General features: G+C 63.3%; 2 protein-coding genes across 4 annotated transcripts; one reads left to right on the top strand and one right to left on the bottom strand.

Moving 5' to 3' along the window:
• Positions 1–211: 211 nt before the first annotated feature.
• On the bottom strand, positions 212–6955 carry R3HDM4 (R3H domain containing 4). 2 transcript variants are annotated; one of them, XM_051639809.1, is made up of 8 exons: positions 6796–6949; positions 4391–4545; positions 4149–4267; positions 3785–3908; positions 3274–3359; positions 2110–2195; positions 1955–2010; positions 212–1284 (listed from the first exon to the last, which is right to left on the bottom strand). In XM_051639809.1, the coding sequence occupies exons 1-8, from the start codon at positions 6837–6839 to the stop codon at positions 1181–1183; spliced, it is 774 nt and encodes a 257-aa protein (XP_051495769.1). In that variant the 5' UTR covers positions 6840–6949; the 3' UTR covers positions 212–1180. The 2 variants fall into 2 exon arrangements, with proteins under 2 accessions (XP_051495769.1, XP_051495768.1); XM_051639808.1 differs by lacking the exon at positions 212–1284 and having other exon boundaries at positions 1435–2010; positions 6796–6955.
• On the top strand, positions 6419–25532 carry ARID3A (AT-rich interaction domain 3A). Of its 2 annotated transcripts, none has more exons than XM_051639807.1 (9): positions 6419–6706; positions 9714–10620; positions 11214–11520; positions 22603–22675; positions 23550–23733; positions 23865–24112; positions 24339–24635; positions 24723–24809; positions 24919–25532. In XM_051639807.1, the coding sequence occupies exons 2-9, from the start codon at positions 10211–10213 to the stop codon at positions 25113–25115; spliced, it is 1803 nt and encodes a 600-aa protein (XP_051495767.1). In that variant the 5' UTR covers positions 6419–6706; positions 9714–10210; the 3' UTR covers positions 25116–25532. The 2 variants fall into 2 exon arrangements, with proteins under 2 accessions (XP_051495767.1, XP_051495766.1); XM_051639806.1 differs by lacking the exon at positions 6419–6706 and adding an exon at positions 7241–7360.
• Positions 25533–27338: the final 1806 nt, after the last annotated feature.

Here is a 27338-nt window from a genome sequence, read left to right as displayed (position 1 = left end):
AGGTGTTCAAAAAATGGGTAGACATGGTGCTTCAGGAGATGGTTTAGTGGTCACGGGTGTGTAGGGCTGACAGGTGGACTTGATGAAGGTCTCTTCCAACCTTAATGATTATATGAACCCCTTCTGAGACCCCTTACCCCTACGCAGCCCCCCCCAGCCCCCTTCCTGGACCCCCCGAACTCCCCACACACACACAGACCCAACCAGCACATGGGAGCACCGTGGTTTATTGTTCCTGAATGCCATCACACAAGCAAAGGCGGTGCAAGGCAGGGCTGGATCCCCTTGGTTCATGGCAGTTGTTGTCTTCTTGGAGCCCAGAGCAACCAGCAGAGAGCCCCAGGAGCAGGGGGTACTGCCACAGCAGGCTGAGGCACAGCCCTGGATCAGGGTCCAACTCCTCCACGGGTCCTCAGCTGGAGCAGGACCCCCCGTGTGGCTCCTCAGCTGCAACGACCCCTGCATGCAGTCCCTGATGTGTGCTGGGGACACAGGGGGACCCCCACACTGCCCCAACGGCAGCCAGAGGGCCTGAGGCCTCCAGCACAGACACACACACACGTATATACACACACGTTAAAAAACACAGGCTATATTACATTTAAAAACACCCTGTCCCCCACGGTGCAGGCAGGGCCACACGAGGCAGGGAACAGGGCGCTGCCAAAACACCCGCAGGCAAAAGCAGCGGGGAGCCCGCACCCTGCCCGGGGGGCTGGCGGGGCAGAGCCCCCCACGGAACACCCCGTGGTGGGTGCAGAGCTGGACGCAGCCCAGGAACGCCCCGGGGCTCTTCCGCTGCCTCAGCGTTGGCTCAGCAGCCGCGAGGAGCTGCTTCACCACAGAAAAATCTGGACTGAAATCACCCCACGAGCGTCAGTGGGTTTGGCCCAGCCCGATTATTTTTAAAAGCACCTGGGCTATAAATAGACACACAAACAGTTCCAGGGAGAGCAGCTCCGGCCGGGAAGCAGCCCTGCAGCCCCAGGACAGGGCAAGAGACAAACGGGCACCTTGTACCTGGTGGTGCCACGGCCACGAGCCGCGGGGAGAGCAGCCCTGAGCCCCAGCTCTGCCCCAGCATCTGCTCCTGGGGGAGGGGAAGGGATGAGCCCCTGAAGAGGCTGCGAGGGGCTGGGGGCAGGTGAAGAGAGCAAGGGGCAGGGCAGCTCGGGGGGCATCAGCTCATCTGCCCCAGGTAGTCTGAGAGCAGGAGCTCGGGGGGCAGAAAGACGTGGTGTTTGTTGCTCACTTTCATTTGACGTTTCCCTTCGATGTTGGAACCTGAGAGAGGGAGCAATCAGCACAGCCCTGTCCCCCCTCAGGTCCAAAACACAGTGTCCCCACCCCTGCTGCCTCCCCTCCTTGGCTTGTAGCCTGAGCAGGTTCTCCCGTGCTCTGTTTCCCCATCCCCAGCCCCTCCCCACACCCCTCTTGGCACCCCAGGCTCCACATCATTAGTGTTCTCATGCTGTTTTCCACAAGCAGCTGCTAATGAAATGCTCAGCAGCAAAGCCTCCTCCGCAGGGACAGAGCCCACTGCCTCTCTTCCCTGCCTTGGCAACAAAACCTTCCAGGGAAACCCGTGGGCACGCTGCGGGCACGGCTGCTCCACGCGGGAGGAGGCAGCAGCCACAGGGGATGGAGCCCCGCGAACAGCCTCGTGCTTTGAGACATCCAGACCCAGAAACAAGAGGAGAAACAGCTGCGAAGGGGACAGCCCAAGGCAGGGCAGGCCTGGCCATCACCCCGGCTGCTGGGCTTCATCCCTGGCCACCCACCACCAGTCCTGGCGTGAGTGCAGCCGTGGCTCCTGAGAGCTGGGTTATCTTGGAGCTGCAGTGCAAGGGGGGGCCAAGGGGAGGAAGAGGCTGAGCTGGAGAGCAGAGATAGCGAGGGAAAGAAGGGAAAAACAACAACAACCCCCCAAACCAAACAAACACGAGGCTCTTACTGGCAGAGACGAGGTCCATGTACTGGCAGAGCGCGTGGAGCAGGAGCCGCTCGAAGCTGGGGGAGATGGGGACAGGGTTAGTGCTCAGGGAACCCCACTGGTGGGATGCACATGGCTGGGGACCCCAGCCCTGCTCCACAGTGGGGCACACAGACCTGTTGTCCATCAGCGCGGTGTAGACGGAGTGAGGGGTGACGGAGAAGAAGGCCAGCAGCTCCTCCTCCAGTCCTTCCAGTGTCCCCTGCGAGGAGAGAGGGCAGGGGCTGTCAGTGAGGGTGGCAGTGGCAGCTGGACTCTGCCTGGACCAGGAGAGAGCAGGGAGCTGGGCAAGGGGAGCTGGGCAAGGGGAGCTGGGCAAGGGGAGCTGGGCAAAGCCCCCCACCCCTCACAGCACCCATGTCCTGCCTCAAGGAGCTGCTGCCCCCGGCACATCATCTGGATGCAGAACAGCAGGAAGGCAGGAGGAAAGGGGACATCTCCACTCTCCAGCCCCCGAGGCTGAGAAGAATCCATCCCTGGAACACATCCCTGTGTGCCAAAGGCTGGCATCAGCCAGCAAAGCCTCGTGCCTTGCAGCTCCTTTGCTCCCAACAGGCAAAGCAGGGTTCAGAACAGCTCTCTGGAGCACCATGACCCAGGGTACAAGCACCAGAAGCAAGTCTCACTTGAGAACAAATTGAGCAGAAGCCAGTGGGCAGGAGGAGCCCTGGCTGCTTTTAGAGGCTAATTAGAGCCAGGAAAACAAACAGAGCAGGAAAACAGCCCCATTGTGAGGCGGGAGCAGGGAGCCAGGCACCCCTGGGGCCAGCAGCCCAACCCTGGGCAGGTGGCACAGCGAGAGGCCACATGTGGCAGCTCAGCTCCCCGAGCCAGGCAGCACTGGGCCATGCTGGCCTCTCCAGCCAGACTTAATCGCCTGCTCAGTGGTTTATGCAGTTTGATCCCCTCCAAAACACATTTAAGTTGTTCAGAATCACCTTGTGCAGAGACCCCAAAGGCTCCCCTGCTGCCCCTGTGGGCGAACACGCTGTGTTTCCCATCACCTGCTGCCCAATGAGCAGAGATGGTGACACAACCACGTACAGGTGTCCTGTAGCTACCAGAAAAATCTGAATGGAGGCAGCAGAACCCATCTGCAGTGGGTCAGTGTCTGTCTGCAACCAGCCCCCGCTGCACAGGTCAGCTGGGAACTGGAGCACGTTCCTCAGTAGCTCATCTGAAATTCGGCCCTTGTCCAGCTCGGTGACTGTGCCGAGACCAAGGGACAGTCCCCAGGACACAGGCCCTGCCCACCCCAGCCCCCCTGTCCCCCTGCTCACCATGGGGATCCGGCCCCGCTTCAGGGTGGCGCGGAGGCGGCGGCTGATGCGCTGGAAACACTCCTGGGGGGTGTCAGCAGGGTGCTCTGGAGCCACGGAGAGGACAGAAGGGACTCATCGCATCCCTGCTGCCCACACAGCATCACCTCTCGGAAGGAGCCCAACATCCCCCCAGCCACCCTGGGGGACCCCAGGTGTCACCCCCTTTGCTCCTGGATCTGCAGTCACCCCCAGACCAGCACTACCCTCCCCAGCCAAGGAGGCTGTGGAGATTTGGGGGTCTGTGCCCATCACCCCAGCCAATCCCATCTCCTACGAACCCTCACAGGTCCACAGGGGTCTGCTGGGCACAGCCCCCTCGCTACAGCACCCAAGGGGTCAGCTCTATCGTCCTCGAGCCCCACCATGAGGGGAGGACACAGGAAGCAGGACGGAGCCCTTGGGGATGAGTGTCCCTCCCAAAACACACACAAGGGAGAGGCTTTCCCCACCCAGCGTCCCCTCCCAGCACCTTTCCACTTGTCCTCGTTCTTGCCGGGCAGCTTCCTCCTGTGCTTCTTCCCAGCTTCCTCCTCCAAGTAGAGCAGGACTCGCTCCTGCTCTTCTCCTGACCGGTTCATGAAGTCATTCCAGATCTGACAAGACACGGCACCAGGCCCTGCTGCAGTGGTGTCCTAGGAGCACCCACCAGTGCATGGCCACCCCTTGCACCCCTTGGCACCCCATGAACCCCTTCCTCACTGACCCCCCCAGGGACAGCCCAGGAACAGCAGCTCAGGCCAGGGGGCAGAGGGCTGCTCTGGTTGGAGGAGTGAGGTACAGGCACCAGGTCCCACTGGAGCTGCATGTGTTGGCCAGGGCCCCCCAGCACCCACCTCCACGTAGGTCTCATTGTTACAGGCCTCAGTGAAGATGCTCGGGGGAGAAGAGTGGTCAAGCTCGCCCTCGTCGCTCCCACACTCATCTCGCTCCAGGAGCGTCATCAGGAAGCGAGCTAGGAGGAAAGAGCAAAGCCACTGAGAGGGGAGCTGGGCCCCAGCACCGCCCCACACCACGCAGCCGAGGGCTCGGGGCAGGGGCTGCCCACCCTGAGGAAGACCCAGCTCGGGCTCCTTACTGTTCTCCAGCCTCTGCAGGCTCTTGCGACCCTTGGCCCTGGGGATGAGGTCCGAGTTGCGGATGGCCTTGTTGATGTAGTACTGCTTCCGCTTGGAGGGGGAGAACCTCTTGGACGGGGAGTTCTCCAGCGGGGGCAGGCAGTCCTCAATCCTCCTGCAGGGACAGGCGGCCGATGGGACTGACCCCACCCGGGACCCCCGGGCTTGGGGTGCTCTGGGTGATCAACCCCGCCAGCACAAAGGGATTAATTGCTGCAGAGGTGCCCCAAGATGCCTCATGGAGCTGGACACCACCCCCCTCACGTTTGCCATCGCCAGGCCTGGCAGGCAGCCGCCGCAGCCATCACCTGGCCTTCAACAATGGGGTGGTCCATCCAGGGATGTGACCATTCTCCTGGAGCCAACCCAGCACTGCCCAGAGCAGGCAGCCAGCCCTTGCTGCCATAAAGCTACAGCCCCACAGGGACAAACACAGCCCTGCTGCTGGCTACGCCCTGAGGCGTTTGGCTTCTGTCAATAACAATTCTGTGGTCAGGGTGTTACACAGACATACCTACAACGTAGGAACTACCATAAAACTGAGAAGATTTCATGTGAAAATTGAACTGAGTGATGACAAGGAGCTCACTGGGCACCTACCGCAATCACTTTGGTTTCAAAGTTCACTCAAACCTGCCAAAGACAGGAAGTTGCACTCATCTCTCTTGCTCCCTGCCCGCTCTGCATCGCAGCTTCCCCTCCTCACGGCAGAGGGTGGGGGAGAAAACCAACCCCACTAAAACAAACGAAGCCTCCACGACCCTGGAGATGAACCATGGCCAACCACAGAACCACAGTGTCCCCACTACGTCCTCTCCTGTCCAGCGCCCTGGTGCTCAGGGCAGACCTGGCACAGATGGGCAGAACAGGCTGTGCCAGCTGGTTACAGCCCAGGGAGGTAGCCAGGTACTTCCCCAAGATAAAGCCTTTATTTTATTTATTTTATTTTTTCCCCGAGATGGGGGCGATGACAGAGCCTCTGCTGCTGGGGAGCAAAAACCCCCCTTTCCCCTTTCTCCAGCTGGAGAGAAAACAGCAGCAGAGGTGGCCTTGGAAGAAATAAAAGAGACATTCGTACCCCCAGCAGTGACTGCCAGGGGTGGGGAGCTGTAACCCAAGCTGCCAACACGGGCGACCAGCGCTGGTGGGTTGAGATTTGATACAAAGGTGGTTACAAACCAACAATAATCGAGGGAGTCACCTTACGGGGGTCTGAGCACACAGAGCCGGGCTCACCGGCACGGCCCCGGACTGGCTGTGCCACAGAAAAAGCCTGGCACGGAGCTGCAGCCCAAGGCGATGCTGGAAACGTTCACTGTGTTCTCAGGGATGGGGGAGCCCCTCGCTCAGCGCAGCAGGACGAGGAGGAGGGGTCTTCATCCAGCTGCTGCCGCAGGGCGGAAAACGATGTTAAAAACAGCCGTGCAAGCGTCACCGGGGGACAGCCCAGGGACCCCCGGGCTGGGCCTGGGGACGCGTGTAGCCCCAGCTTTGCGGCAGCTCCCCAGAGCCTGGCGGGCTGTCGCGGCAGAGCCGGTGCTGCCGGTGCTGCCGGTGCGCGCTCACGGGCGGGCACCCGCCTGGCAGCGCCACGTCCGCCGCCGGGCAGAGCCGCGGGAGCCGTTCCCAGCCCGGGGAGCCACAGGTGGCGGTGACTTTCGGCCGGCGCCAGCACAGCGTCAATCCGGCCGAGGAGCAGCCCCCACTTTTTGTCGCCCACCAGGACCCTCAGCGCCAGATCCCACCCGAGACAGCGCGGGGGCGGCCACGGCCACCCCGAGGGTCCCAGCAGGCACCTGCCCCAGGGGACGGGCCCAGCACCTCCGGAGACCCCGCGCAGAAACTTCAACGGCTTTTCCTCCATTTCTCACTGGAGGCAGGAGCCAACCAGCCCCCTGCTCCCTGCAAGGGGTTTTTAACCTGTTCTTGCTATTTATCGCCCAGCAAACGGGACACGGCACCGACGCTCCAAGCAAAGCTCCCGCTGCCGGACAGGGACCGGGGCAGAGCCCCGCAGGCTCCCGGCAGCCCCGTCCCGACCCTCCACCACCCCGGTGGGAGCAGCCCCGTGCCCGGTTCCCCCGCGGCCCCCCGCCTCTCCAGCCCCAAGGAGCGCCCGTGACCTTCAACAGGGTAAACACTAATTAGGCAATTATCCTAATCACCGCCTCCTGCCTCTGACACCACCAGGCGCTTTCCTGCACCGGGCCGAGGAGGCAAGATCTCCCCCGGGACAGCACAGCCGCCCACTCCTCCCGGACAACCGGAACCGCCGGGTGAGATGCGGTAGGGGCCGGGCCCACGGACCCCCCCTCACGGCCCCACAGCTGCCCCCAGTCCCATTCGCCCGGGTTCCCGCACTCACGGGTAGGGCTCCTCCGGCCCCGCGCCGCCCCGCAGCACCACCATGGCCCGGTCTACCGGAGCCTTCTCTGCAGGAAGTGGCGTCAAAGGGGCGGGGCCGCATGGGAGTCCCGTCCCGGGGCGGGGTCATTGGGGGAGATGGGGGTAGCCCCATGCACCGGGGCTCAGTAGCCACCGGGGGGCGCGGCCCCTTTAAGAGTCCCGAGGCGGCGTCTCCTCGGGGCTCTTAAAGGGGCCGCGCCCCCCGCCACGACGTTCCCCTGCCTGGCCGCGTGGCGGCGCTGCGGCCCATATTTGCATGCGGCTGCAGCGACGGGCCAATAGAATTGCGGGGCGGTGCAGTGAGGGGCGTGACGAGCCAATAGAAAAAGACGGGCGGGGAAGTGTGAGGCGTGGCGAGCCAATAGGGAGAGGGGGCGGGGCGGCCGCCCCGGGGCCGGGGAGAGCAGCAGCCGCCGCAGCCGCCGCCGCCGTGCGGGAGCGATCGCAGCCCCGGCCCCGCCGCAGCCCGAGCCCCGGGCGGTCCGCGGCTGCTATGCGGCTTCGCGGCGTTCGGCCTCCACCGGGTAAGCGGGGACGCGCCGCCACACCGAACCCACGGGCGGTACCGGGATTTCCCCCCCCCCCGTTGCCGGTACCGGGGTCTTTCCCCCCCTCCCCCCACCCCGCGCTCGGGGGCTCGGGATCGGGTGTCGTGTCCTCTGGGCGGGATGGAACCTCCGTGGCCGGTTGCTGGGCGGGACTTGGGCGCCCCTTCCCTCCTCATCGCCCCGCGGTCGGTTACCGGCGGTTTCGCCCTGCGCGGGGCCGCTCCCGGACTCTCAGACCCCCGACCGGAGAGACGAGTCGGGGCTGCCGCCGCCCTGTGCTCTCGCGGCCGGACTCGGCTGGGCTGGGTGGAAGCTGCCGGCCCAGCCCGACCCCATCTTCCCGTTCCCCCCCGGTTGGCGTGGCCAACCCCCGTCCCGTCCCCGGTTGAGCTGTGGGGGCTGCCGGACCCAACACCGGGCGAGGAGCCACCGGTGCCACGTGCCGTCGGGAGCGGGACTGGGTTCAGTCCCCACCCGCCCCGGGGCTCCCTCCCGTGCCCCCCCCCGGCCCTGTCCGCCCCGGGAGCGGGCACCCCCGACCGGGCTCCTTGGCTTCGTCCTCACCACAATCCCGGTGCTGCCCCCGGAGCCCCCTCCCCACCAGCGTGCCAGAGCCCGGCTGGGGACCAGCGGTGGTCAGGCCCGGCCTCGGTGGCACAAAGGCCCCGTCCCTCACACCCCCGCCCGCCACTGTGTATTTTTAGCCGCTGTCGCTCCCGAGCACCTGCCCCGCGGGAGGCGGGTGCTGCTGCCCGAAATCCCCTGCGTGCCGCCCAGCACGGCCACATACTGGGGAGACCCCGACCCCTGAGTCCCCAGCACCCCGAGCCGCCGGGAGGGACAAAGGGGCACGGCTCAAGGTCACCGTGGCCGCCGGGCCGGGGTGCCGCGGCTCCTCAGGAAGGGACAGTCCCCTGGTTCTGGCTTCGCTGCGCCGGCAGGTTCTGGCTGCCCTTCGGCTCCCCGCGGGGACGCGGCGGCGTGGCCACGGCCCGGAGTGCTCGGGGAGGCAGCTGCACTCCCGGTAGTGCCGGTGTCCACGCTGAGTGATTTGGCGACGCGTGGCGAGGCAGAGAACCACGGCGGGGCCGGAGGAGCACGTGCCGGGGACGAGTCTCGCTCCGGTTTTGCTCGCGGCTCTCGCAGTCGCAGGGGCCGGAGTCCAGGCGCGGTGTGGGATGGCTGCGCTGCCACGGCGGCAAGGGATAGCCGCAGCTCCGGGACAGCCCCGCGTGGGGACAGTCCCTGCCCCAGCACCTCCTCTCCGTAGTTAAGATGGAGGTGGCCAGGCTGGAGGAGGGGAAGCTGAGGCACGGGCAGTACCCCAGTGGCCAGCCAGCTCCTTACGCCCCGGTACTGCTCCCCTCGGAGGTGGCGGCAGTGGCCGAGGCACAGCGGGCAGCCCTGGTCCCCGCGGTGGCGGCTTTGTCGGCAGCGTGAGCCGAGCGCGGCAGAGCCCGAGCGGATGCGCGGGGGAAGCGGCTGCGACCCGGCCGCCCAATCGGCAGCGGCACCGGCCCGTGCTGGAAGCAGGGTCCCCTTTCCAGAAACCGCGGGATCGCTCTCTAACTGCCGGTTCCCGCGCGGGGGCTGCTGGTGTCCCCGGGGATCCAGCCCTGGATCCAACCCTGGGTTGGTCCCTGCAAGGGTCCCGGGTGCGTCTCTCCACCGGCCCCTGGGGCGGCAGAAACGCGGTGTTTGCCCGGCTGAGTCAACGCCCGTATGTGGCACAGCCGCGGGGAGCTGCCTTCGGCACCGAGGGGTCGTGGTGAAGGTGTTGCTGGTGGAGCCCTGTTCATCCGGGGCTGGGGGGGCCCAGACATAACGTGCGGGTGGGGCAAAGCAGAGTTGAGCCTCTGGCAGCCCCTGGGGATGGGGGGACACAGGGGCAGCCTATTTGCCAAGGGTCCACAGAGTGAGGCTCTGCCTGCCCGTGCTAGGGGACGCTGTCTTGGGGACACCCCTGTGCTTTGAGACCCTCTCTTTGAGGGTACATGATGTGGATCCCGGTGCCACATGTGCCCTGGCCTGGCAGCTGCCTGCTCCTGCCGTGAGGGTGGCTGAGCTCGCCAGTGTCCCCGGGTGGGGGACACATGGGGTGTCTCTCCCCACACCGGTCTGTTATCAGTGGACACTGGTGCCCAGTACCCTGGTATCCACTGCCTGCAGGGCCGGGCAGGGCTATCAGGTCCGGCAGGCCCCTTCCCCCTCCAGCAGAAGGGCCTGGCCTCCCTATCTCATTAGCTCGAGATTAATGAGGCTCCTGTGCTGTCTTTAACCCCTTCCTGCTCACCAGCCCCACTGACCCTCTCTCTGCTTCTCCCTGCAGGTTTGCACCGATTCCTGCTGGACACTGAGCGGGTTGAGGACTAGGGACATCTGGCCCCGAGCAGGGGGACACCGCACTGACCCCAAGGCTGCAGCCCCCCGGAAGGTGCCCGGGAAGGGGCAATGTGTCAGGCTGCACCAGCTGCCTGTTGAGCCTGTGGAAGTTTCAGCGCCTGCCTGGCACCAGCACTCTGATCCCAACGTGCCCACGGCTCCTGCTGGAGCCCTGGAGCAAAGGAGATATCAGGCCAAAGCTGAGTGGGGTTGAGGGGCACATTCTTCTGCCCTGACCAAGTGGCAATTCCTGCCCTGACACCTGACAGCACTGCAGACCCTTGGCTGCCCTCATCCCCCTGGGCCCTGCAGCCCCCCTGACAATTCCCAGTCCCACTGGAGCGCAGCAGCCTGCCAGGTACTGCCTCCCACCCCTCCTGGGCATCGCCCCCCGTGTGCATCGCTCCTGGCCCCCTCGGGGACCCGCCAGCTGCTGGCAGAGCCATGAAGCTGCAGGCAGTGATGGAGAACCTGCAGCGGCAGCAGCGCGCGCGGCTGCAGCAGGCGCTGGAAGCACGGCAGCAGGAGCAGCAGCGCTCAACGCCACCCCCAGTGCAGCCCCCGCCAGCCCCGGGGCAGACCCCTGCCAGCACCCCTGCCCGTGGCCGCGGCCAGGACCCGGCCCCAGCGCCCTTGGAGGAGGGAGCAGAGCCTGAGAGCGTGCACATCCAGCGGGCACAGATGGCTGCCCTGGCTGCCATGCGGGCAGCAGCCGCTGGCCTCAGCCACTCGTCCAGCCCGGGGCTGTCGGAGGAGAGCCAGGCCTCTGAGGAGGAGGAAGAAGAGGAGGAGGAGCGTGGCGAGGAGGAGGATGGCGGGTACCAGCAGGAGATGGGCTCTGAGGAGGAGGATCTGTGAGTATGCGCTAGCCCAGAGTAGCTGCTCTTACTGGTTTGGGGAAGGGGCAGGGACACAGTCTGGCCCTGGTTGGTTTTGGCACTGCTGGTTGGAGACACAGGCTCCCCTCTGGGGCAGGAGGGTGGCGGTGGAGACGGCTGGGGCTGCCCATGCAGTGCTGAGTAGATTGGTGTGGGTGGGTTAGTGCTGGCAGGACGTCCCAGAGCAGGAGGCTCTGACAGCAGCTCAGCTCTCCAGCCATGATTCCTTGTTCTGGGTGGGCGTGGGGCAACATCTCATTTCTGCCCATACAGCCAGGCTCTGACAGAGGATCCTGGTTGTGCTTTGAATTATGCAGAGCCCTCGTGGCCACCTCTCCCTGCCTGCGTCCTCGCCGGGGCAGGGAACAGGCTGAGAGCCATCTGGCAGAGCCCTACTTGCTGCCGGAGCTGCTGCTGGTATGCCAGTGGCCAGTGGTGCCCCCCAGGGCTGACAGTGGGGTGGTCCCAGCCCCACAGCTGTGGAGTGGGTGGGCAATGGACAAGGATTGGCTTGGGGACCCACCTCCGGCCTGGCATTGGACTAAAACTCTCCTCTTCCTCTGCTCTAGGAAGGGCAAATGGGATGAAGATGACTTTGAAGAAGACATGGGTGAGGAGGAGGAGGAAGAGGAGGAAGAGGAAGACTATGAGGAGGAAGAAGACATGGGAGAGGAAGGGCTGAGCTCAGCAGAAGCAGTGCGGGCGGGCGCGGGATCCTTGCTGCTCCGCAAGCCCCCGGCGCCGCAGCACTACCGGGGCGAGCCGCAGCGGCTGCCGGGTGGGCCGGAGCGGCTGCCCCCCGGCCCGGGCCAGACGCAGGCCCCGCCACCCGCACCTGACCACGGCGACTGGACCTACGAGGAGCAGTTCAAGCAAGTAAGTGCCTGCCAAGACACGCGTGACCCTCATGCTCGTCCCTTCCTGCTCTGCCGCGCGTCCTCCCGAGCCGCGGTGGCTCCGGCAGCGCTCTCGGATCGAGCTGCCATTGTTGCCTCAAAGAAAACGTGGGATTTCTCCAGGGTTTTAGTGCCTGGGCTCAGCCTCGCCCCCGGCACTGGAGCTGGCTGCGCCCCGCTTTCAGCTAATAGAAGGAAATGTGCTGCGAGCTGGGGCTCCCCGGGGGCTGCCCGGCCCCTTTGATCTGTGTGTTTAAATACATCTGAGTTTAGTGCTGGGGGAAGGGGCCGGAGCCAACAGCAGCAGATGGGACCCAGATGGAGCGGCTGGGGCACGGTGGCCTTTTGGGAGGGATGTGACGGCCCCTGCCCCTTCCCCTTCGGGACGCTGCATCCCTCCCAAAAGGGGGAAGGGGCTGCCGGGATCTGCCGGCACAGCTGGATGTGGCGACCTCATGGCGGGGCAGGCCGGGAGGACAAGGCAGCACAGAGCGTGTGGCCGCCCTCCCTGGCGCTCCTGCCCGGCTGCGGGGCAGGGGGATGCTTCTGCCCCGTGTCCTCGTGCCGCTGCACCCACGCCGCCTCCTCATCTTGTGGTTTCTCTCTTTTGTGCTTCCTGCCCTCAGCGAGCGAGGGGCCGGGGACTTGATCGTGTATCGGTGAAGAGGCTTTTCTGATACTGCAGCTGTGATCTTCCTGTTTGTCACTGTGTCGGTGCTGTATCAGACCTGGGGGCTTGGCAATCACTCCCAGCCCAATGGGAAAATCTGGGGCTGGGTGGTTGGACCCGTGCCACGCTGGCACAGCAGCCCAGAGATGTGCAATAGACTGTGCCGGGTTCCCACTGCAGCCACAGCACTTGGGGAGACCAGCCCAAATCCCAGCACATCCTCTGCCTCCCAAGCTGTACCAGCAAAAGGGGCTGAGCCTGCCCTGCTCCCTCCCCATCCCTTCCCAGTGGAAAGCTTCTTGGGGTCTGCGGGGAAGGCCCGGCACTGTGGTTAATTGTGGCAGCAGCCGGAGGGGGTAGGAAAGCGGCAGGCAGCGCTGCACCGTGGGCAGAGGAGCGGAGGCCAAGCGCGGCCGGGAGAGGCTTTCCCCGGCACGTCAGCGCGACAGCGCTTGGATCGTGGCCGCTGGACCCGGGCCAGGGGCTCACTCGGCGCTGGCCGGGAGCTCCTCTGGCCGCCCTCCAGCGCGTGCCGCCCCGCTCCAGCCCCGGCCCCAGCCCTGGCCCAGCTGGGCTTGAGAAGGAGCAGCAGGAATGTAAACAGTGGGAGCTGGGCGGCCTCTGTGGCCCAGGGCAGCACTGCAGGGGACGTGTCACCCCTTCCCTGCCCCACTGCCGCCCCTTCCCTGGGGCAGAGAGGCCATTGGAGGAAGGGGCTGTTCCTCTTTCTTTGCAGACAAGCTCTGTGACACTGGGAGTATCTCTTCTCTCCCACCAGCTCACGGGGAGCACGTGGCCTCCTGTGCCCCTCAGCTGAGCTGGGCCACCCCAAACCACCCGGGGCCGAGCTGCGGCTGCGTGGGCTCAATGTGGGCAGGAGGGACTCTGATTTTTTTCCTGCCATTAGTCTCCAGTCGCCACAGGTAGCGAAGGGCTGGTGGTCCAGCCCTGGTCCCCAGCACCTCCGGGGCTCATTTGGACTCCGCTCCCAAGGTGCTGTTGAACAGCCTAGCTGGTGTCAGACCCTTGTCATCCCTGTGCTTGAGGACATGGTTCACGCTGGGCAGTGCCTCTGTCCCTGTCCCCAAACCCCGGGTGCCCTGTCCTCCACCACGGGGTTTTATTGACCCATGTGGGACAGATTCCCACAAACAGGGGCTCAGCTGGGTTGAACCGCAGGGGGCTGAAGGAGGAGGGGGCCCGGTTCAGGGCAGAGGAAGGGGAGGGCGCGAGGAAGAGTTATGGAGGTTATGGAGGTTAGGGAGCTGGCGCGTGGCACCTCCCCGTCCCTGGGGACGGCTACCGCGCAGGCAGAGGTCAGCGCGCCGGCTGACCCGGGGGCTGCCCTCGCTGGCAGAACAAAGGAGCCCCGGGTGCAGCGGGGAGCTCGGGGGGCAGTGGCTGCTGAGGACATGATGGCTCCCTGGGGGGGAAAAAGGAACATTTTTGGGTGGAAGGGGCTCCCATGGGGGAGGCCATCATGTTGGAGTGGCTTGCTTTGTTTTGATCTTGCTCCTGTTGTGGCCCTGGCAGCAGCGAGGGGGTGTTCTGGGGCAGTGCTGGCATGTGTCCCCACACTGGGGGTTAGTCCCAGCACCTACCCCCATGGCTGGTGTTTACCATCGTTCCGTGGTGATACTGGTGGAGGGAGCTGGGCTCTGACCAGCCACCAGAGCACAAGCAGCTCAGCCACCATCTGCCAAAAACCCAGCGCTGCTGCGTGTTGCAGAAACCTGCTGCACACAGTGGGGAAAAACCTGCCCCATGGTGGATGGGTGAGCGGGTGGGTGGTCTGCCTCTGCCCCTGGAGAACCCCGCTCTTCACCTTTCTGTTTCACTATGGGTATTACTGGGCCTGACTAATACTGGGAGCCCTGGGCTAGGGCAGTCTGCAGGACTGCAGTTTCCTGCCCCTGTCCCGTTTTGGAGTTTCCTGTGCTCTGCAGGGAATGTGCACCCCAGCACCACATCCCACTGGAGTGGGGTCCCCGTTCTGGGCAGCACAGGCTGATGTTGGACCCCTGTCTCTGCTCCCCAGCACAAAAAGCCTCAGAGGCTTTAAGGTGCCAGCATGGTGTGGGGGGGAGGCTGCCCGGTGGGGGACTCCTGTTGCTTTCTTGGGGTGGGAGGTTTTTAAGCTGTCCCAACTGGGGACGCCTGAACCGCCTTGGGGGCGAAAACCTCAGCCCTTATCTTGTGCCGGGCAGCGCTCCCCGAGATATGGCGTTTCAAAGGGCAACGGTTGGGGGGAAAGAAAAAAATAAACTGAAAGCAACTCAGCAACCTGGGCAGGGGCCAAGCTGGACCCCAGCCCTGCGCAGGCTCAGGGACCGGTAGCTCCCAGGATTTTCTTGGGGAAACACGGGAGGGACTGGAGGGGATGAGGAAAAGCCCATTTCTCCTCTGAAGCTCCAGAGCTCAGTGCAGAAACGTCAGGCTCTGGTTGAGGTATGGGGGATTCCCTCTACCTCCAAGCGCCCTGGCGCTGGACCCTGGACCCCTTTCTCCCGTGGATTATTTTTATTTAAAAAGCCTAACGCTGGCCGGGGGAGTGGGGCCATGAGCAGGGGCCCTGAGGCCTCTTAACGAGGGCAGGAGGGTCCATTTACTTTCTTTAAAATATTGATTAGAGCTTTATTGCATTAGCCAGCCGAGCGGATGAGCTGCCCCCGGGGAGGGCGAGGGGCCCCAGCGCGGGGAGAGGGGCTCCAGGGCAGCATGGCCGGCCGGGGGCTGCCGTCCCCCCTCCCCAAGGGCGGTTTTGCTCTGGATGCTGCCGCAGCGTTGCAGGGGCACAGATAAAGGGCAGCGCCCTGGGGCCCCGCTGGGTGCCGGGACAAGGCGATTGCCGTGCCTGGCCGGGCCGGCGGCAGATAATGGGGGCAAGGAGGGGACTGGAGCGGGCCGGGGGCAGGTTGCAGGTCGACCCCTCCCCAGAGCAGCCATCACCCATCTCGCCCCGTGCCGCCGTTCAGCTCGCTGAAGGGTGTTCCTGGCCGGGGATCCAGCCGGGTAATCGGCTCATGGTGCTCAGGGAGCCTTCCCGGAGCTGTAATCCCACCGGAGCCCCGGCCGGGGGTCAGGGGCTTCTTGGCAAGAGCGGCTTAGCCGCCAAGTGCCTCCCCCAGCCTGACGCCGGGGTGCCCGCGTGTGAAGCCGTTTCTCCCAACGAGACCCAGGATAATTAACAAGGCTGGGGAGAGGGGACGTGTCCCTCCTGCCCCAGGTGCCCAGCCTGGCTGATTTTGATTGCCCCGAGCTGATGGTCCCCCAGCCAGCCAGCCCCAGCCCCGCAGCTGGCTCAAGGGCTGCAGGAGGAGGCGGCCACCTCCCAGCTCCGGCACAGCTGAACTAACAGGAATGAGGCTTTATTTAAAAGAAGTTAAAAAAAAAGAGCAGAGATGAGAGCAAGTCCTTTGTCAGCAAAGCAAACAGCCGCCCAGCAGCCAAGTGATTGGGCAAGGGTGCAGCATTGCTCCATTGCCCTATTTCAGGCCCAAACCGCAGGAGAAATGGCAGTGGGTCCTGGGGCCCGGCCGGACGTGCCGCAATCAGGGGCCAGGGTGAGGGGAGGGTGGCGGTTTGGGGTCAGGGAGAGCCCCAGCTCTGCCCTGGGCAGGTCCCCGTGGGGAAGGGACAGCCCTGTTGCTAGTAATGGTGGTCCTTGAGGAAGGGGCTTCCCTGTCCTCCACAGCAGCTGTCTCAGGGGTCTCACCCGGTGCAGAATCGGGAGTGAGGAGCACCCACGCAGGTTTCGGCCCTAAATCCCCTCAGCAAAGGGCTCAGCCTCCTGCCTTGGTTTCCCACTTGCCCGTGCACTCCCCTGCCTGCAGCCATTGTGGAGACCTCAGCTTGGGCAGAAGCACTTGATTTTGGAGGCTCAAGCACATCCCATGGGCCTCCTGGTGCTCTGGCACCGTAGTGGGACGGGGTCAGGCAGCAGCTTTGCTGGAGCTGGCATCACCCTGGTGCTGTGGCAGTGCCCCCTGCCACCCTACTCCCCTCTGCGGGTCACCGCTGCTGCTGAAGCAGCTCTGTGGTGATGGGTCCTGGTCATCTGCGGCTGCTGGGCAGGGCCAGGGCACGCAGGACCCCCCAGACCCCCACAGTGGCAGGGCCAGCTGGAGGTGCAGGACCTTGCATTTCAGGAACAGATTTGCAATTAGACAAATCCTCAGCGGTGGAAGCCGCGGTGATGGTGACTCATCTGCTCTGGCTCACAGCGATCCCCTTTCTAAGACGATCATTTACATATGGTGGAATTTAAACCCGGGCTGGGCCAACGAAGCTGCTCCTGCCCGAAGCTGCTCCTGCCTGCGCTGCTGCACCTGGGTCAGGTCCTTGCCTGGGGGTCTCGACCCCCCAGCCCTGTGGGGCTTCAGCCAGGGAGGTCTGGGAATACATGGGGGTCTTGGGGGTACAGCCCAGGCAGTGACTTGCCAGGCACCCCAAGGGTTTGCACTTCTGTTCCATTGGGAAAAGCTTTCCTGCTCCAGTTGTGGTTTCCCAGGTCTGTGCCACATGCCTCCAGCACAGCTGCCCACCCGTGTACACCCAGCCAGCAGTGAGGAGCTGCCAGCTAAGTTCTGGGTGTTGCTCCTGGGGACGAGTTTTCTCAACACTGCCTGACTCCACTGAATTAATATTTGCACAAGGTCCAGAGCGATAGTGAGCCGTGTCAAGGGCATGCACCGGCACGCACACGGTGAGGCCAGCGAGCTGCCACACCACTGCTGGGCTGCCCCCATCTGCCCGCCCTGGCTTGGCTGGGGGCACAGATCCCCAGCCAAGCTCAGCAGAGGCTGCTCAGCACCTCACAACCTTCAGGCACTGGACCAGTTTTGATCGCAGCTGGAGCCCAGCGCAGTGCCGTGCAGACAGTGCCTCTGAAACCGTCACTGGAAGCGCAGTTGCAGCAGGATTCGCTTCTTCCTCCGTGGGAAGGGGAAAGGGAAAGGCAGCTGCAGCGCAGTGTCCTGGGAGCCAGTGTTGGTCTGGACCCCACGGCTCGCTGCACCAGGGCAGCTCCAGCACATGGATCCGTGCGGAGCGTCCCGGCAGCTGCCGGCTGGCCAGGAGGAGCGGCCGCGGCATGGGAGGGAGCGCAGCCGACGGCGCGTGGACAATGGCGGGTCAGGGAGGTTAAACGGCGACTAATTCGCCCATTCAAGGTCCCCCTCTGTGGTGCGGTGACACCCGCCATGTTGGCGCTGGCCCATGTCCCCCCGAGTTGTTCGGACAGCTGCTCCCACCAGCCTGGCCTGGGGGACAGCGGGGCCAGGCATGGGGGCCATGCAAGACCTCCGTTGTGGGGGGAACTGGGTTTGAGGGATGCTGTGGGCTTATCCCTGTCCCTGCCCTGTAGGATGGCTCCCATGGGACTGCAGGGGGTATGAGGTGCTGGTGGAAACTCAGGGGGTCTCAGGACCCCTATACCTTTGGGGCAATGGCTGGGGATCGAGACTGGGCTCATCCCGGTGCTACAGAAGCGCCGCGGGATCTGCCGCCGGCCAGGTCCCACAGCCCCCAGCCCAAGGAAGGGGCACCAGCGGGGACAGGCACCTGCAGCATGGCCACATCCCAGCCCAGGCAGTGCTGACCTGTTAGGGGACAATGCTGGGAACTGGTGGGAACAATAGTGCGGACAGGAAGCGCAGCACTGAGAGCCCGTGGGCCCTGGCCCCCTCTCCGGCTGCCCCTGCCCTGGGCGCCCCGGCTGCAGGAATCCTGCCGGTCCGGTCAGTGGGCTTGGCCATGTCCCAGCCCCCTTGGAGCTGGCAGGCATGGCGGGGGGACCCTGGGGGTTTTGGGGAGGGGGCACATGCCCCTGCCCCCTACTGCCCCCTCCCAAGGGCCATGCTCTCTGGGGGCTTGCAGGGGATTAGGGCTGGGGACAGTGGGAGGTGACCCATCCCTAAGCCAAGCGCTTTATCTGCGGCGGAATCTGTGCTGGGCCAGACTCTCCCTTTGCCCTTCGCTGGGAGAGATCGGTCCCGGCACGCTCTGTCTCCCCATGCCAGGGGGGCCCTGCCTGGGACAGGGGCTGTGCGGCCTCAGCCACCATCTTACAGGAAACCACCTCACTGGTGGTGCCCGCAGCCGTCGCTTCGGGCTCCTCACCAGCCCTTCACTCTGGCTTTTACCAATGATGCTATTTTTTTGAATAAATGCCCCCGCCGGCCCCTTCTGCGGGTCATGGCGTGTGATCAGTCTGGGGGGGCTGGGGGGCTGTGTGCGCAGCCGGGAGGAGGACAGGAAACGCCGCCCGCGTGTTTATTCTTCGTTAAATAACTCGTTAGTGTGCACGGTCTCGCCCCTCACCCCCCTGGCGTCGCCCCTTGGCTGTCAGTGGGACAAAGGGACGGTCCCGGGGGACCCTCGGGAGGAAGGAAGGAAGAAGAGAAAGAGAGAGGGAAGGAGCCCCCCTGTGTGCCCCCCCTGGGCTGGAATCAATTGGAGCAGAGGCTCACCCTGCTACCTGCCACTGGTTCCTTACCAGGCTGGGCTCTCCCTGCCCTGGGTGTATTTTCCCCCCTAAATACAGAAATTCAGCCCTGGGAAGGGGATCACTGCCCCCACCCCCCAGCCCCATGACTGTGGCCCTCAGGTCTGTCGTGCCCCCCCAGTGCACGGTGTGCACGTCCCAAACCGGTTTTGAGGAGAAGGGAGGAAAGCCGCGAGCATCGAGACTTCCTGGCAATGGAAAAGAAACTTGAAAATTATTCCCCGAGGCCTGAAAACCCGGAACCGACCCAGGGGGGTTTGTTTTGAACTGAGACCCGGGATGCCAGGACTTGTGCACCTCTGCAGTGCTGGCCCCGCACACCCTGCTCTGGGGTTGGGGGTCCCTGAGTTCCCGGTGGTGGGGCAGGGGGCTCCTGCGGTGGGGGAACCGGCACTACCGGGGCTGTGCTCTGGGAGACTCGTTAAATGGCGCTTCCCCCTTCTGCTTTAATTGCACTTCTTGCAGCAGCGCGGGGCCGTGGGCAGGGAGGAGGGGCCGGTTTGGGGTGTTATCTCGGTCCCTCCCGGCAGACCCCCGGCACGCACCGCACCCGTGCCGAGGGCTCTCCTGCATTCCTGGCATTGCCGAGGGGCCACCTCCCTGCCAGGCCTTTGAAAGCCAGCGGGGTTGGGATTTTCCCGTAATCTGGTTTGAAACATTAATCCGGTCATCCACACCAAACGCCGGGCCGGCATCCTGCCGAGGCGCTGGGGTGCGAGGTCAGCGCCGCCCACCCGCCCGACGCCTTCCTAATTCCTCCTCCACTTAATTATATATCTGCTGGCAACGGCCATCTGGCACCTCGTCCCCAGCCGGCCACAAGGACGCGGGGCCGGACCTCACGGGGGTCGTGCTGGTACCAAGGCGGGCTTGGCACCGTGGCCATGCTGCTGGCACTGGGCGTTTACTGTGTGTTGGGGGAGCACTGGATGCACGGGGCTGGATCCACCAGCCCTGGGGAGCAGGAGGACATGTCCAGACCCCCCGACCAGGTAGGGGTCGGCTGTGCCACAGCATCTCTCGGCACCACGCTCTCTTGCCGGGTGGTAAGAGGATATTCTTGGGGCAGCTGCATTACAGATTAAGTCGTTTCCACCTCCCCGCAGCCTCCCTAATTACAAAATGTAAATATCTCTGGAGTCAGCGGCGGCACCGCGGCCTCTCCCCACTCGCTGCCGGGCGGCCAGCGTCACCTTTGCCCCGCAGCCCCGGCGAGGCACCAGCACCTGCTCATTTCGGTCCGGTGGTGCCAGTGGCAGCCGGTCCGTGCTGAGCCCGGCTGCGCTCTCAGTTTCGCATGCTGCTGGAACGAGAACGTGTTTCTGTTCCTCAATTGTTATTTTGAGCCCTGCTCTGTGTGCCTGCCTGCGGTGTCCATGCTGCCTTTCGGTGTGTGCGGGGCACACGGCTCCTCTGCTGCGTCCTCACGCCGTGTCCCAGCGAGCACGGGGTGCTGTCAATGCAGGGAAATCCTGTGGGGAGCTGCTAGAAGTTGCTTGTCTGTCCCCCTCCACATCCCTGCCAGTGCTGGGGGACAAGGGGGGACAGGGGAAGCTCGGCAGATGCCACTCGCTGCAGCCAGGGCACGTCCCAGCCAGGGTGGCCGTGTCCTGGCCTTGCGGCAGAGGCCAATGAGCAGCAGCTGAGCTGTTGAAATCCAGCCGGGAGCCACAACCGGCAGCTTGCGAAACATCCTTTGCCCAGCAGCTGCGCCGGGTGTGCCGGCAGGGCCTTGGGGTGGGAGCGGGGTCCCGCTGCGACCCTGTGACCCCCCGTGCTCTATCACAGTGTGGGAAGCGTGGCCGTGGATGGTGGGTTTGGCATGGGACCACCGGGGCTGGCGGGCGCGTGGGAGGATGGCACAAGGGCAGCCCCCACCTGCTGCTGCTAATCCCCACAGCCCGGCCAGCATGCGCTTTCCTCAGCTGATGGTTAATTTTCTTTCATCCTTTTAAATGTGTCTGTTCCCCTCGGGACTGAGCCCAGGGCGGGGGGGGCACCGTAGCAGTAAATGAATGGGCGCGTTTGTCCCTTCCGAAACGCAGCCGCGCTCCCGCCGGCAGCCGGGGCAGAGCAGCGTTAGTCAAGAGCTGGAGTTGCAACAATTGAATGATCTGACAGTTTTACAGCAGTTCATCGATTTTCAGAGCTCCGTGGGTCAACTGTCTGCTCGTGACCCCCTGGGTCTGGGGCCTGGGGGTGAACCACAGGGTGCTGAGAGTGGGGAGGCTTCAGCACCCTATGGGATCAGGCACCGGGGAAGCCCTTTCTCCGGTTTTTGGAGCCACTGGAGGAAATGGGGGAGGCTGGATTGGCGCCAGCCCAACTTCCCTTGGCTTCTCAGGAACAGCCTGCGTGGCTCAGCCCGAAAAACCACGGCAGTGCCCACAGTGTCACGTCCAGCCCTGCCCTGCCGGGGCTCACTGCTCCACTCCCTCCGTGCCATGGTCCTGCTGGACCCCACTGCCCCCAGCCCCCTTCCTTGGGTGGGAGAGGGGCTCTGACAGGTCTGGCTGTGGTGTCAGTGGCTCCAGACCTTTCTCTGGGGGACTTGCCGGGGCTGGGTGAGGTTTCCAGGGGAACTGGGGAGTTTATGGCTTTCCGGCAGTTCCCTGTCCCTCCTATCGGCATGGCCCCATTGATCCCTTTGATCAGCGCCGGCAGGATCCGGATCCTCCCCGGGGGTGGCGGGAGGGGGGCTCATGCCCGTAGCCCACAGCCGAGCCGGGATGCGGTGCCGGGCACTCCCGCAGACCAGCCGGTGACCCGGACCGCATGCCTGGCGAGTTACGTGGTAATATTTATAGCCCCGTCCCGGCTGCCACGGCTCTGCTGGCAGTTGTTCAAAGTTGTCATTGAGAAAAGCGGGACCGGGGCTCTGGTGTCCATCCCTGCGGCGTCTGGGCAGCCCCTGCTCCAGCACCCGTCCTGGGGGGAGGATTATCCACCAGCCTCCGGGCGCTGGGCTCGGGCTCCCAGCACCGGGGCGAGGCAGCGCGGCACAGCGTGCCGGGGCGCTCAGCCCGGCCGATCCTGCTGCCATAAATCAGGCAGGAATGTGCCGGGCTGTCGGGCGCGGGGTGGGGTCCTAACAAAAGCTGCCCCAGCAGAACCGGTGCTGGAGGCGCAGCTGAGCCAGAGCCTCGTCCCGGCTGCGGTTCATCCTGCTGGGGTTGCTCAGGCAGCCGTGCCTTGAGATGCTCTTGCAGGAGCAGAGGCTGCCAGCTCCACGGCCGCTGCCCGGTGGGCACGAAGCCTCACCAGGGCCACCCGTGCTCAGCCCCAGCCCTGCCGAGCAGAGGGGAGCAGGCTCTGCTGGGCAGCACAGCAGCCAGTGGCGTGCCACAGCCAGGAGAGCATCCTGCAACTGTGTCTGGCTCAGCACCCTCCTCACCTCCTCATGGCCCCCATTCTCAGGGCTGTGCCCTCAGGGACCCCCTTTGAGCACGTGGCAGACAAGAGCTCACACTGGCACATGAGCTCGCTGGCTCCCAGCACCAGTTCCCTCTGGCACTGTAGATGCAGAGCGTGGATCACACCAAACCGTTGCTCCGCTCTGTGCCGAGCACACTGTGGATGCTGAATGTTCCCAGGATCAGCTCCCGGGAGGAGCAGGGGGCTGATCGTGGCACCTGCCAGGAGAGGCGTGGGGCAGTGCTGGGACTCTGGCACTGGTGTTTTGGGGCCCAGCTGTGAGTGGGGGCAGGGAATGGCTCCACTACACCAGGACTCCTGTCAGTCCCCTTGCAGAGACCCCTTGAGCTGACTGGCTCAGGCTGGGGGGCACAAGCCCCAGGGGTGCTGCTCAGGGGTGTTGGGGTGGGGGGGGGGTGGCAGGGGGCACAGATCAGGATTTTTCTGAGTGTTTCTCTCCTCTTGTTGTGCAGTTGTACGAGCTGGATGGTGACCCCAGAAGGAAGGAGTTCCTGGACGACCTCTTCAGCTTCATGCAGAAGCGAGGTGAGTCCCCCCTGCTCCCCCCACCACTCCCCCTGGGGCCAGGGACTCATTTCCTCGCCCCTCGTTACAACCCTGAGGTCACCACTCTGGCCTGGCTGCTGGTTAATTTTTAACTTCTTTGCGCAGCAGGGTCAAACCTGCTGGGCTGGATCTGGTGCCTTGTGGCCCCCCCGCACCAGCCCCACTCCCCATGGCATCCTGGACCTGTGGTCCCTTCCCCACAGGCTCCTGCCCCTCCTGGCCAAGCCCCTGCCTTTGCTTCCCCCCGTTCTCCCTCCCCCAGGTCCTTGCAGAGGGTGAAGACCCCACTGCCTCCTGGCCCTGCCCAGGGGGTGGGCACAGGGGGGTGGGAAGGACTTGAAAGCGAAGTGTTCGCCCAGTTGAGGGTCTGGTTCTGTGGAAAACAAGGCTGGAAATGCTGACGCACGGCTGCCCTCCGCCTTTGTCCTGCCGGCACTGGGGGAAGCACGTGTGTGGGTGTGGGGGGGCTGGGGGCTGCTGGCTGGGCCCCCCCGAGCCCCACACCCGCTGGAACAGGAAGGCAGAGACCCCCGAGGCAGGGAGATGCTGCAGCCCCTTCCCCGTGGCTGGAGGGGTGACCCCCCCAGTGACCCTCACGCTGGGAAGCTCTGGCGCTGTTATAAATAACTCGCATTGCCGGGCGCTGCCGACCTCAGCCTGCGGAACCGCGCCGAAAACAGCGAGTTTCTGTTTCCTTTGTGCGTGGGGCTGGTGCTCGGCAAGGCCAGGGGTCCCGAGGGGAGGGATCAGCAGGAGCCCCCGGGCCCCCACACCACTCGGGGGTCTTGCTGACTTCCCCCTGCTTTTGCGGGGGGTGAGAAGGCAGCACCCAGACCCAGTCTGTCCTCCCCAGGGACCCCTGTGAACCGGATCCCCATCATGGCCAAGCAGGTGCTGGACCTGTACATGCTGTACACGCTGGTGACGGAGAAGGGTGGCCTGGTGGAGGTGATCAACAAGAAGCTGTGGCGGGAGATCACCAAGGGGCTGAACCTGCCCACCTCCATCACCAGCGCTGCCTTCACCCTGCGCACCCAGTGAGCGGCGGGGCCCGGCGGGACGGGGATGTTGGGGGGGACCCTGGCGGTGGGTGGGCACAGAGGAGAGGGTGGCACACAGTGCCCACCACCACGTCTCCGTCCCCATCACCGTCCCTCTCTGCCGGCAGGTACATGAAGTACCTGTATCCCTACGAATGTGAGAAGCGAGGGCTGAGCAACCCCAACGAGCTGCAGGCGGCCATCGACAGCAACCGGCGGGAGGGCCGCCGGCAGGGCTTCGGCAGCTCCCTCTTCACCTACTCTCCCGGCGGCACCCACAGCCTCCTCTCCTCCCCCAAGCTGCCGGTGCCGGCACTGGGCCTGGCCTCCGCCACCAACGGCGGGTCCATCGCTCCCGTCCAGAAGATCAAGAAAGGTAATGGCCACCGTGGGGTGCAGGCCAGGGGCTGAGCCCCTCCTGGCAGCAGGGACACAGCCCCAGAGGGGCAGAGCTGGAGGTCACAGTCCCGTCCCTCCCCAGGGAGCAGGAGGTGCTGAGTAGCCCCTGGCACAGACACGAGCCGTTGTGGGGACACCCCGGGGTGGTGGCATCCCTCTGTCCCCATCCCTGGTGTCCCTGACCACCCGCTTTGCCCCCGCAGAGGAGGACTCCCCCATCCCCATCTCCATGCCCAGCCGGCTGCCGGTCTCGCTGGCCGGACACCCCGTGGTGGCGGCGCAGGCGGCCGCGGTGCAGGTGGCGGCGGCTGCCCAGGCCGTGGCCCTGGAGCAGCTGCGGGAGAAGCTGGAGTCGGGGGAGCCACCGGAGAAGAAGCTGGCGCTGGTGACGGACGAGCAGCAGCGGCTGATGCAGCGGGCGCTGCAGCAGAACCTGCTGGCCATGACGGCCCAGCTGCCCATGAGCATCCGCATCAACAGCCAGGGCACCCGCTCGCCAGGTCAGTGCCGGCCCCGGCCCCCCAACCCGCGCGGCCCCCGCGGGCCCCGGCCCCGGCGGGCCCCGTCACCCGCCTCTCCCCCGGCAGAGAACCGCCCGGACTCGGCCGGCGCAGGCAGCAACGGCACCAACAGCATCAGCATGTCGGTGGAGATCAACGGCATCGTCTACACAGGTGAGGGGCTGCGCGGGCCGGGGGCTCCGGCCTCCCACCACCCCCGTGTTGGCTGCAGACACGGTGCGTGCGGGCACAGCCCCCGGCTCAGCCCCCGCTCTCTCCCCAGGTGTGCTGTTCGCCCAGACACCCGGACCTTCCTCCTCCTCCTCCTCCTCCTCGCTGCCCTCCTCTGCCTACAGCAAAGGCAACAGCAGCGGCCGGAGCGGCGGCGCGGTGGGGAGCGGGGGTGGCAGCGTCCCCCCCGGCACCCCGGCCAGCCTGGCCGTGCCCCCCAGCTCTACCTCCAACAACGCTTCGCCTTAACCCCCCGGCCCCTTCCCCCAGCAGAGCCAGCAGCCCCTCGCCGGGCCGGGCTCTGGTCGGGGTCTCACCGGGGTCTGGCCAGGATCCCATGGGGGTGTCGCCGGGGTCTGGCCAGGATCTTGTCAGGGTCTGATGGGGTCTCACCAGGTTCTGCCCTTGTTCTTGTTGGGTTTTCCTTTGCCAGGCAGAAAAGCTTTAGCCCGGGGGTTTTGCCGGAGCCTCCGGCTGTCCCGTTTACCTCACTCACATCACACTTTGCACTGTACATTTATTATTAATTATTATTATTATTATTATTATTATTTTTTAACTCGTGTTACCTCCAGACAGACGCACGGACGCTTTAGTGAAACCCCCCCGGCACTCTCTAAAGGCAAAAAAAGATTTTTAAAAGTAATAATAATAATTGGAAATCGGGAGAGATTTTATTCATTTGGATCCATTTTTTTTCCCCCCCTTGCCCTTTTATTTTGAGAACTCTCCTCACTCTATGGGATTTTTAAGAGCTTGTTGTTTGATTGTTTTGTTGTAAATAGCTTCTATTTTATTCTCTAAAGAAAAATTGAACTTTTAACATGCAAAATTATATATATTAGTGTTCATCAGGGAAATGGGGTGGGGGAATTTGGGGGGGGGTTTATTTTAAGCATCATTCTCTCTCCACCCAGCCAGATTTCAATACTTTTTGATTATTTTTTGCAATTTTTTACCTCAACCCCATCCCCCCGAAACCTTCGCCCACATCTGCGTGAGACACAATCACGACCTGATACCGAAACCCACCCCCCACCTCTTTCCCCCCCCCAAAACTCGGTATCTCAATTCCTCAGGTTTCCACCTCAAGCACAGGGGTTTGTTGTTTTATTTTCCTCCCTTCTCCAGGTGCCTGGAAGTGTTGGGGTGGGGTCCCCTTGCTGGTGAGACCCCCCCACACCCCCCTTCTTGTTTGTTGTTGGTTTTTTTTGGCTTGGGGAAGGGTGATCTCAGGGGATTTGGGGTTTTTTTCCAGCCTTTTTTAGTTTGTTTGTTTTCAGCCCTTTTTTCCTCTCCAGAGCTGGAAATGCCCCTTGGTGGCTCCGTGGACCCCAACCCATGTTTGAGGGGGGCAGGGGTCTTGGGGTGGGGTGGGGGGGCTGCTCTGTCCAGCTCCTGCTGCTGTTTGGATCCAGCCCAGCCCCCTGCCAGGAGAAATCCCAGGTGGGAAGGGGCAGGGGGGGGGGGTCTCATGCCCAGGGTGGGCGTTAGATTTTCTTAGTGAGTTGTTGCATTTGTACAGTCACTGTTTTGGGGTTGGTTGGTTGAACTTTTATTTTATTTTTTAACTATTTTTATTCCTTTCCTCTTCCCCCCCCCTCCCCCAACACCTGCCCCGGTTCTTTTTTTTTTTTTGTTCGTTTTTTTTTTTTTTTTGGAGCATATTACCTCCCACTTTATTTTTCTTTTTTTGCATATCGATTTAAAAAAATAATAATAATAAATTAAAAAAAGCCTAAATCAGTTTCTTTGGGGTTTGGAAAGAAAAAAAACCAAACAAACAACAACAAAAAGGACCGGACGCAGCTGCAGCCGCAGCGACCCAGCCTGCCCAGCTTAACTCAGGTAAAAAAAAAAAAAAAACAACGTGAAAAAGAATAAAATAAAATAATTAAAAAAAAAAAAAATGCCGAAAGACAAAAAAAAAAGAATAAATTTTTTAAAAATTAAAAAAAAAACCAAACAAAACCAAACCAAAACCAACCACATTCTACCTCTGAGAGCGGCGGCCTCGGGTGCACCCGGAGCCCCCGGTGAGATATTTCAGTTTTGCAAACATTCAGGTATTGAAACTTTTGTTTATAAAAAAAAAAAAAAAAAATTAAAAAAAAAAAGGAAAGGAAAAAAAAAAAAAGGAAAAAAAAAAGATAAAATAAAAACACTGAAAGTTTACATTTTATAATAACATTATTATACAGATTGTATTTAAACTTCAGAATATTTAAGACAATTGTAACCCTGTAAAGTTGATGAACTATTAAAAAAAAGAAAAAAAAGTGGTGGTGTCTGGACTTTCTGTCCCGGGGGTCCCGGGGTTCGGTGCCGCCCGGCCAGGGGGTCCCCGCCAGTGCCCTCGGGGCCGCGAGGTGCGCGGGGCGAGGGGCTCCTCGCGGGGGTCCCGGGGGGGGCGCGCGGAGGCACCGGGTGTCCAGGGGCTCGGAGGGACCCCCGGGCTGGAGGGTGCCCGGA

Source organism: Apus apus, chromosome 24, assembly GCF_020740795.1.
Source record: "Apus apus isolate bApuApu2 chromosome 24, bApuApu2.pri.cur, whole genome shotgun sequence".
NCBI lineage: Eukaryota > Metazoa > Chordata > Aves > Apodiformes > Apodidae > Apus > Apus apus.
This window is presented reverse-complemented; position numbering and strand designations above follow the sequence as displayed.

Bases quoted from the DNA above. Each gene is read 5' to 3' on its own strand.
- R3HDM4 (XM_051639808.1), bottom strand. From the start codon at position 6,839: ATGGTGGTGCTGCGGGGCGGCGCGGGGCCGGAGGAGCCCTACCC. The intron at 4,546-6,795 runs GTGAGTGCGGGA...CTGTCCCTGCAG, and splicing joins GGGCCGGAGGAGCCCTACCC to GAGGATTGAGGACTGCCTGC. The intron at 3,360-3,784 runs GTGCTGGGAGGG...CCGTGGCTCCAG, and splicing joins GAACGAGGACAAGTGGAAAG to AGCACCCTGCTGACACCCCC.
- ARID3A (XM_051639807.1), top strand. From the start codon at position 10,211: ATGAAGCTGCAGGCAGTGATGGAGAACCTGCAGCGGCAGCAGCGCGCG. The intron at 11,521-22,602 runs GTAAGTGCCTGC...CTTGTTGTGCAG, and splicing joins ACGAGGAGCAGTTCAAGCAA to TTGTACGAGCTGGATGGTGA. The intron at 24,810-24,918 runs GTGAGGGGCTGC...CTCTCTCCCCAG, and splicing joins CAACGGCATCGTCTACACAG to GTGTGCTGTTCGCCCAGACA.